The sequence below is a fragment of the Hippocampus guttulatus genome, chromosome 14, assembly GCF_054856545.1.
Source record: "Hippocampus guttulatus isolate MCC_2025c chromosome 14, RoL_Hgut_1.0, whole genome shotgun sequence".
NCBI classification, from domain to species: Eukaryota; Metazoa; Chordata; class Actinopteri; order Syngnathiformes; family Syngnathidae; genus Hippocampus; species Hippocampus guttulatus.
Window position 1 is genome coordinate 9903690 of NC_141274.1, and position 9916 is coordinate 9913605.

General features: G+C 44.7%; 2 protein-coding genes across 2 annotated transcripts in view; both read left to right on the forward strand.

Moving 5' to 3' along the window:
• Window positions 1-5750, forward strand: part of trim110 (tripartite motif containing 110) — a 31866-nt gene extending 26116 nt beyond the window's left edge. Inside the window, exons 5-12 of the mRNA XM_086128559.1 lie at window positions 375-508; window positions 1474-1996; window positions 2066-2161; window positions 2531-2764; window positions 3128-3150; window positions 4024-4169; window positions 4386-4657; window positions 5103-5750. Coding sequence (XP_085984685.1) covers window positions 1508-1996; window positions 2066-2161; window positions 2531-2764; window positions 3128-3150; window positions 4024-4169; window positions 4386-4657; window positions 5103-5372 — 1530 coding nt within the window. The 5' untranslated portion in view covers window positions 375-508; window positions 1474-1507 and the 3' untranslated portion in view covers window positions 5373-5750. The remainder of the gene's footprint in view (window positions 1-374; window positions 509-1473; window positions 1997-2065; window positions 2162-2530; window positions 2765-3127; window positions 3151-4023; window positions 4170-4385; window positions 4658-5102) is intronic.
• A 146-nt stretch (window positions 5751-5896) lies between these two features.
• cbln12 (cerebellin 12) lies at window positions 5897-8606 on the forward strand. Its single transcript, XM_086128560.1, has 4 exons — window positions 5897-6065; window positions 6513-7040; window positions 7779-7898; window positions 7988-8606. The coding sequence occupies exons 2-4, from the start codon at window positions 6771-6773 to the stop codon at window positions 8183-8185; spliced, it is 588 nt and encodes a 195-aa protein (XP_085984686.1). The 5' UTR covers window positions 5897-6065; window positions 6513-6770; the 3' UTR covers window positions 8186-8606.
• Window positions 8607-9916: the final 1310 nt, after the last annotated feature.

Below are 9916 nucleotides of genomic sequence, written 5' to 3' on the forward strand. Positions count from 1 at the left end.
CTCAAAAACAACGATTTAAATAAATTCGGTTTTGACGAGAGGCTGCTCAAGCTGCCTCCAACTACATACAACTGAAAAAGTGAGGCCTTTGGCTGGAACGAGCGATGAAAAGACATTTATGACAACCCTTACCCAGTAAACTTGCGAAGTCATTTGACCTTCCCCAAACCTTTGAATGCACATTTACAACTGTTCAGCGTTTCAGTTTTTTGGGGAATAACTTGCTGTTTTCCAACAAAGGGCCTTGGCAGTTTCACCCAAAAGCCCAGCAACCTTTTGTGAGCACTGTTTACTTTGTATGACGGTACAAATCAACATTGTACTTTCTGAACCGTTTCGGGGCCTCCTCCCATCTCACTGTCACGTGACTGCAGCGAACCCAGTGCAGTGGTGAAACGAGACACGAAAGGAGGTCGGGGTGAATCCGTCGGGATTAGCCACGGGTCAGCATAGTTCGCACCTCGAGCAGATCGATGGCCACCCACTGCAAACAGCGACACGCCTACAGGTGAGAACCTCTCCATTTCCGATGTCTTTTTAAAAATGTTCCCACATACTTACACATTTTATAAACTGCCATTGGTATAACGTGTGACTGATTGTGTTTGCGGTTGGGCATGCAACAGCTGACAGTAAATCGGGTCTACAAGCTGTCAAGGATGATCTCTTGATCCCTCCGTTGCAGTCAACCACTTAAGACTCTGCTGGTGTCAGTGTTTCAACCCTTGCTTTATAGAATGCATGCCGACGATGCCCTTTCTTCCTATACTTTACTGAATTTTGTGTTTCATGGCAGAGGTTTAGTGAAGTATTTTACTTGGTAGTTACAGTATACCACGTTGTTGAAATGATTCTCGGAGTTCACCGTTGCAACGAAAAGCCAGCTCAACTCTGGCTTATGAATGGCCACGTGAGCTCTCAGCATCGGTGACAAGTCATGAAATGAATTTTTACTTTTACATTTGAAAACTGACATTGGTGCTTTCCACGCTGTACTTTCGTCAAAGATGGTCCTATACAAAAACAGAGAGAAAAAGTCAATCACGGCTGAGATCCCGATTGGAATCTTTGCGTCTATTCTATTGCAGCCTATTTGGAGAAGCAAGATATTCCCCATCCATGGCCTTATTTAAGAGAATTGTTTGGTACAGTATTGTCAGAGTGATTCATGGGAAATGTGGTGTATCTTGTGCCAGCATCAAAACCACAAACGTCTTGTATTAAAAAAAAATTTGATTTGTCAAATAAAAAAAAAAACAACCCCACATACAAGGTTGACTTTTTAATTGTTTTCATATTAGCTAATGCTAGTAGCTAATTCTTTTTTTTTTTTTAAATACTCAGAACATTAGCAAAGGTGATGTTGGCCACCTGCGGTTCCAAATGTAACGACGGCAATTTAGGTCTCCTTCTATTTTACCACAACATGTATCATGACTGATGTGCTTTTTTTTTTTCTTACTGCGTTGTTAGTTCACTTTAGGAACTTGACAAGCATCGCCTCACAATGGCGTCCGCGACGGAAGAGTTGACCTGCTCTGTCTGCAAAGATAACTTCAGCCAGTGCCACCCGCTCCCCTGCGGTCACAGCTTCTGTCCTGCCTGCGTCCACGAGGCCTGGACCACCCACGGTGAGGGCAAAGGTCATTTCACCTGCCCTCAGTGCGTGGAGGAGCACGGCGAAGTGCTGTGCGACTGCTGCTCCCCGGAAGCGGACGAAGGGCTGGTGCACTTGGCTGTCAAAACGTGCCTGCGATGCGAGGTGTCCCTATGTGCGGAACACCTCCGGCACCACCTGGAAAGACCCGCGTTTAGCACCCACTTGTTGGTGAATCCGCTGGGCCAACTGTCTCAGCGAAAGTGCCCCGCACACATGGAGCTATTGCGCTACTACTGCGCCGACGAGAGGGTTTACGTGTGCTGCGACTGTCTGCTGGAGGGGGGCCACGTCCAGCATAACATCAAGGGCCTAAGACAGGTGGAAGAGGATCTGAAGGTTCGTTTCGTTGGCGTTACCCTTTGCTTCGGAAATAATGTCGCTCAAAGACGTGTTTTTTTTTCTTAGGTGATTCTCCAGACGCTGCTCGGAAAGTCAGAGGAGAAAGTCAAGAAGGGAGAGCAAATCCTCCAAGAGTATGCCAACGTTGATTCCACCATTGCGGTGAGTCATAACGACACAGCGGCAACGGATGCTTCGACCCGAGTTGGAGTGCACCGGTGACAAAAAATGATGATTACAGATCACACTGAAAGCCACCCAACTTGGAGGTGGGCTTTGCACAATGACTCGCTACACTATAAACAAAACCTTTGAACTTTGTGTCATGGCATTTGATATGTTTAGGGGACCTTCTGTTTTTCTCAGTTCAAACACTTAGGAAAAGGTCTCAGGTTAAATGATAGATAAAAGCCGTGATGCGGCAAAGATGCCGCAGCGTCACGAGAAGCTCACCGCACACTTTGCACCAAGTCAGATTGCTCTGATGTCATCATCATTTACGTAAAAGTTCAGATCCACGTTCTTAACTAGGACTGTCTGATGGAGGAAAATACCCAAGTGGAGCGCCTGGGCTCGGAGCTGCAGGTCCAAGTGGAGAAACTGGTGGCGGGGCTCATGGAGCTCACCAAGCAGGACAGACAGCACATCATCGAGCGTGTGCACGAAGACTGTTCCAAAGTGAGAGAGGACGTGAGCCAGACGATGAGCATCCAGCACTACTTGACCTCGCTGCTCGCAGAAACCGACCCCTTCCTGCTCATCTGGGTAAGATCACAATCGCAATCGCCCTGTAAGACGGCCGGGGGCCGCCGTTGACCGTGATGCAGTTATCAAAATGGTGGAACTTTGTTTTCTCCTCTTTTAATGAATACAATTAAACAAGTAGACAGCAACAAGAGGTTTTGCTAACATGTATTTTTTATTTTTATTTTTTGCCCGATTAACGTAAGAATGCACAGTGCTACAAACATCCATTTGGCAGGCCGATCCTACTCGCACAATCAAATATTTCCCCAGTGGCATGATGTGCAAAATATCTTTCGAATGCTGTCATTTGTGTCGAAATGTCCAGCTTGGCCACAGCACTAATCGCAGTGTTGCTTTGATTGTGTATCCCACTTTCCGCAGGCTTTTCAGTCTGACGACACAAAGTAAGTCAATGGCACCAAAGTGTCTCGGGTCTTCTTTCTTTGTATGTACTCGCAACAACCACAAGATTAGAGATCCAACATGGTACCGTATTGGCCCGAATATAAGACGACCCCCTCTTTTTCAAGACTCAAGTTTGAAAAAAGACTTTTTGAACACCAAATTAATTTTCATACACAGAATAATTACAGTGCATCTGAAACAAATGATTATAACAATATATTTGAGAGAAAAAGCATGTTATTTTGCGTCATTCATAACTTAATATTTGAACATCTAAATATGTCAACTAAAGTGCAATCACATTCGTAAATGAATGGCTTCTGGTTTTTGAAATGTAAATTACATCATAACTTCGGCTGCCGGTTAACCTGGCCGACCTTCGACCCACTTTTCTCCAGATTGCCGCTACGTTTCTCCATTTTCTGTTATCTCTTCTATTATTTTCTTCTCTTTTCTTTCTTACAACTATTTTTTATTTCTCTTCTTCGTGGTACCGCTATTTTTATTTTTATTCTTCGTGACGGGTTCACTTTGGCCTGGGGAGTCAAGTTCAGCATTCGCTTCAATGATATCTGGCGCCATCTAGCTTCGTGAATGGGTATAATGTCTAGACCCCGAATATAAGACGACCCCCACTTTTTCAGTCTTATTTCAATGCAAAAAACACCGACTTATATTCGGGCCAATTCGATATTATTTTTAAAAAAGTCTTTGCAAAGATACCGATGCTGTGTTTTGATAGTAATCCAACATTCAGCAATTCAACCCCCACCCCCCCAAAAAAAAAATATATATAGAACAGCATTGATAATGTGATACAATCCAGGTGTCTTATGTCCTTCCAGTGAGACGTGTGTGTTCTTGCTTTATAGGTTACTCGCTGACCTGAGCAGTCCCCTTTTCACACCAGAACCTGTCAGCTTGGACAGGAAGCACATTTTGGAGGAGATGGAGGGCAAGTATCGAGAGTTTATCACCGCCACCTTCCGCTGCCTCAGCGAGCTCAAGAGGGAGCTCTGTGAGTAAATGCGCCGCAATATTGTTCTTGGGTGTAAAAAAAAAAAAAAAACATATCCAAGTATGCACATCGATGATTACAGTTTTCAACGAGCCTAACATGTAGCACGGTTTTGGAATGTGGGAGGAAGGCCACGAAAACGAAACAATAAACAAACGCAGTTAACAGTATTGGTCGAGAGCCAAAGGTAAACCGTTTTTCTCCTCCTGACCGCAGTGACAAGTCATCTGACTCTGGACACCAACACATCTCATCCTCTTCTGAGCATCTCCGATGACCTGCGATCGGTCACCAGGGTCAAAACACGTCTGCCCTGTGCAGCTCACCCAGAACGCTTCGACCACTGGCCGCAGGTCCTCACACTTCAGAGTTTCTCGGCCGGGACTCATTATTGGGAGCTCGAAGCCGAAGGATTCTGGGATATCGCTATCTGCTACAGGAGTATCGGAAGGAAGGGGAAGGAAGGAAATGCCTTTGGTAACAACGAGGTATGTGCGTTTTGGATCGAATGTGGAGGAATCGGAGTCACGTTATTGCTTCGGCACTTGTCAAGAAAGCGCGGAAAAAAGTCACCGTTACGTTGCATTGTTGCTTTGCATTCGTTTTCATTTTGAACACACCTCCAACCTGTCTCGCCCGCTGTGCATTTGAGTTCAGGATTTTTGTTGACATTTGGAGTTGGACATTGAAGCCTTCCAGTCCAGAGGTTCCACTGGGTAGCAGTTTCTGGAATATTCACAATTTGCTAATAGATTCCTAAATTCTGGTCTTGTTCTCTATAAGTAAATAAAATCCATCGAATACATGAAATTAGAACTCAATTATATATGAATCCATCCATCAAAAAAAACAAACAAACAAAAAAAACAATAGTATACTTTTTACAAATTTTTTGTTTAACCAAATGTGTTTTTGTTTTTTTTTTAACTCCAGTTTTCCTGGAGTTTGACCCAGCAACATGACAGCAAACTGGCCGCTTGGCACGACGGCAAGAAAACGCGCCTGGCATACAAAATGACTGGCAAACGAGTTGCGGTCACTGTGGACTACAGTGCAGGCACCGTCACCTTCTCTGATGTGGGACCATCGAATAACCTCACTCATGTCCACACTTTCTGCACCACCTTCACTGAACCGCTGTCCTTGGGCTTCGGACTTTATAAATCGGAGCTCAACAGCCATATTTCAATTGTCAAAGTCTGATGTCGGCGGCCCGGTAGTTAGTGCGTCGACCTCACAGTGCAGAGGTACCGGGTTCGATCCCGTCTCCGGCCTCCCAGTGAGGAGTTTGCATGTTCTCCCCGGGTCTGCGTGGGTTTTCTCCGGGTACTTTGGTTTCCTCCCACATTCCAAAAACATGCATGGCAGGCAGATTGAACACTCTAAATTGTCCCAAGGTGTGAAACCCATTACCAAACCTTTGGAGTTGGCCGATAGGCAAACATGGTAAAAAAACTAAAAAAACAGGCAAACGCCTGCATTGTGTATGGCTGGAATGAACGTTTTGTATGACTGTCTGTCAATAAAGTAAATCAAAGAAGAAGAAAAAAAGAAATAAAAATGAACGCATGGACATCATTACATTTACTCTGCCACTCAAGTTTCTTCTCTTGAAACGGCTTCGATGCTCAATGACTTTGATATTTATGAAATTGCACTGTGGTCGTGGGTGGACGTAGCATCGAGAATGAGAGAGGCGGAGGTAAAGTGGGGGTGGCAGAGCGAGGTAGAGAGGGAGAGGGAGAACCAAAAGTGAGAGATGATCACATATCTGCCTTGGCTCAAACCTGGCTGGTGTGCGGAATTATGCGAGGAACGAGGAGGAAGACTAAATATATTTATCCGTGATTTCCCAGAGCTTGGAGTGTTGCATACGAGATTCTCAAAGGGATACAGGTGACACCCATTTTGACCATTCATTGCACCACTTAAGTTTGATCATCTGTTGCTAATATGTTTCAATTATGAAAGGCGGAGCGTCTCTCTTCTCTTTCGAAACACCTCTTAACAATCAACTGGTTTAACACTAGAGCTCGAAGAGAAATTCGCAAGGCGTGCTCCATGTTTAGCTTTGCGGCGTGAAACAAGTGCTCGAGTGAGAAAGTGCGCGCACCATGTGAGGAAACGCATGTTGAGCGAACGGCATTAGGTGGGAAGGAGCAACGTGTACAAGACAGATGGTCACTCAGTGGAGTTGTTCCTCCACCCCCTCTCTTTTTCTACCCCCCCCCCACCCCCAACCACCTCACCTCAGTCTTGCATCCTTCTGCTAGTGTTATATCAAATCTATGCATCTTTCACAACCATCCTGGGCTCATCTTGTCAAATTCTTCCCGTCCCCAGATACTTTTCAGCTGCCTTGTCAGGTTTTTTTTTTCTTTTTTTGCTGAGGAAGTCAACTTGAAGGGACCAGAGGTCGAATTGTCATTCTTCTGCTGAGGCCTAGTGAGACGGCGACGGGGCGATTTGGGACTTTGGACTGACACACAAGAAACTTGAACCGCAACGAGGAATGGACAACTCTGAACAGTGACGGGAACACCATTGTTTGACCCCCGTCGGAGAATCTACAATTATTGGCTAACCGTCCAAGAATCAGTCATGCGTACTTGTGATGTTACCCTACTGTTGGCTCTGCCGCTGTTGTGGGGGCCACCGAGAGCCGACGGGCAGAATGACACCGAGCCCATCATTCTTGAGGGAAAATGCTTGGTGGTCTGTGACTCCACACCTTCATCGGAACCTGCCGGCAACGCCCTGGGCATGTCTGTCCGCTCGGGCAGCGGCCGAGTCGCTTTCTCTGCAAGCCGCCAGACCAACCACGAGCCTACGGACATGAGCAATCGCACAATGATCATCTATTTTGATAATGTAAGTGTGCACGCAAAATGTACAAGGTTGGAAATTTGGGGGATGGGGGGGAGAAAATAAAGTGAGAATTTGATGGTTAGTGTTAACTTCAATTTTTAAAAAATGCATATTGTCTTGGCTGTAACAACCAGCTTTAAAGCAAATTTGGGAGAGTTTCTACATTGCATTCAGCACCTATTTGTGTGCTTTTTTTGTTTGTTTTAAATGTATAGTATGTATACTGTACGGCAGCGCGGCAGTGAGCACATCTGACTGCCAGTTCTGCGGATAGGAGTTTGAATCCGGACTCCTAGATGGAGCTTGCATGATCTCCGCTTGCTTTTTAGGTTATTTGATGACTCTAAATTGTCCTGTGGTGTAAATCACAGGTGTCAAACCCAAGCCCCAGGGGCCAGATCTGGCCCGCCACATCATTTTATGTGGCACGCAAAAGCAAACCAAACATATCAACTTCCATGATGCTTGCTAAAATCTCTACCAAAAAGTGTTGAATTAGTATGTCCGTTCCAAGTAACTGTTTTGGTTGGCAACCAGATGAGGGCGTCCCCGCCTACTGCGCGGCCCGCGTGAGGAGAAGCGGATTAGAAAATGGATGATGGATGAAGGCGATTATATAAAATCACATGAGTTGAGTTTAACACTGAATTTGTGTTTGATTTGGGAAACCGTTGACACCTTGCTGTTTGTATGTGACATCTTATCCTTGCTGCCTCCATGCTTTCATGCTTTCAATTGCAGATCTTGGTGAACGTGGGCAGTCATTTTGATCAGGAGAGCAGCGTCTTCCTTGCACCAAGAAGAGGCGTTTACAGCTTCAACTTCCACGTTGTGAAAGCCTACAACAGACAGACAATTCAGGCAAGTCACTCGGCCATGGAATTGACTGTAATCTTCTATGTGACCGCTGAGGTTGAAGATGTAAAAGCATACCGTGATCTCTGTTGCAGGTCAGCTTGATGGTGAACGGCTGGCCGATGATTTCCGCTTTCGCCGGGGACCAGGATGTGACCAGGGAAGCAGCCACCAATGCTGGTCTGGTGATCATGGAGAAGGGGGACAAGGCCTATCTCCGACTCGAGAGGGGGAACCTGATGGGAGGCTGGAAATACTCCACCTTCTCTGGGTTCCTGGTCTTCCCCTTGTGAGTGAGCAGGAAGCTCAATTGTGGTGATGGTGGTAGAAGAAATGTTGGGAGTTGAGAAAAACAAACAAACAAAAAATAACTTTTCATGCAGAGTTTCAGAAGCCAAAACTATTCCTTAGTGGAGGGAAATGGGAACGGGTGGATCAGAATTGGTAAGTTAAATTAGTTTTGCTTATGTGGATGACTATTTATTTTGTTTGTGTGACTGACATTGCAGTTGTGAACAGTAAAATTATAAAGTCACCCTGTGCATCGTTGGCTTCTTTGAAATTGATTGTGCCGATTTTTCTCTCTGGCTACTTCTTAAATGTTTGAACAAGTGCTGTCATGACTTTCTCGTATTGCTAAACCTATTCATGCCTGCATCCGATGTTTATTCACACAGAAATTCCGAACTCATTAAAATATATGATGTTAAACTACTTCAGTGGGTCCTTTTAATCTGCCGCGTGTTTTGTCAAGTAGTTATCGAATTTGATCTGTGTGTCGATATGTTTGTCCTAAACAAATCACAGAGATGTTATTTTGCCTCCCTCTCACGGTGCTCTAGCCATTGCCACAGCAGCTGTTTGTAAATATAGCTCCCACCAGCAGAGCCGGCGTTGGCGTGGACCTTGCAGTGCGGCATGGGGCAGAGAATGAGCATGATGAAACGCAAATATACTCCTTGCAGGGCCGCAGACAGATGGAGCCGTTGGCGAGCAGCAAGGTTCGTCTCTGCAGGGCAGCCGCGGATAAAGAGAGTGGTGGACTGCCACACATGTAGTCACTTGCGCTTGCCTGGTTTATCATCACACTCGTTGCATCCCTCTCATTCATTGCCGATACACTCAGATTTAATGTGAGACGCGGTCCCGTTTCAGGAGAAGCCTTTTTAGTATTGACACAAGTATTTTATTGAGAGGTGAATTAAACATATAATAAGTTTCAGACCAATTAATTGAAATTGTGTAACTTCACAGCTCGATCTCACTGATTGACTGAAAATAGGTTCGGAAATTAACTTTAAATGGCATCGTTATTTGGGCTCATTGTTTCTTGTGGCTGAATTTGCCTTACTCTACATTACATAATAAAGAGTTGGTTTATTATTGTTAAAGTTAAGGTGACATTGTTGGGCAAGACGCTGTTCTCTTTTTGACGTGAATTCTCTGATTAAACAATAAGGGGAAAATAACCAGAATTAACACAACACCCGTACTTTAATAGTTTTTGTTTTTCACGGACGACTTACTCTTGCTCGCGTAATTATCGGCTTGACTGCTTTTTACTTTTATCTGTGTCACGTTATTCTTTAACAGCATTTCCTTGGGTATAATTGAGGCTGCTCATTCATCCCGCCAATAATGTCAGTGTCTGCATTACGTCACTGGGAGGCGCTGATCCCTCAATTATGCACGGTGCGATGCAAGAGTACCATTATTTCGTTGACTGGTCTGGTACACTGATAAACGAAAGGTAAAATTCAGTAAGTTCGTAGTAAGAGTCATCAGAGTCAGGGTCGATAATATATGTTACATTTCAACAAAAATACAGCGCGAAATCACACGGAGTCTTCATTAAACGATCAAAGTAAGCATCTTATATAAAAAATGCTGCAAAAGAGACGACGTGTTATTAAAATGGGCTTCCGTTATTACTCCCTATTTCTAAGTTTGATATTTCTAAAACACAGTATGTTTAAATTGATCTCGCCTCTCTAGTAGCGGCTTCTCACATTAGGATCGAGGAC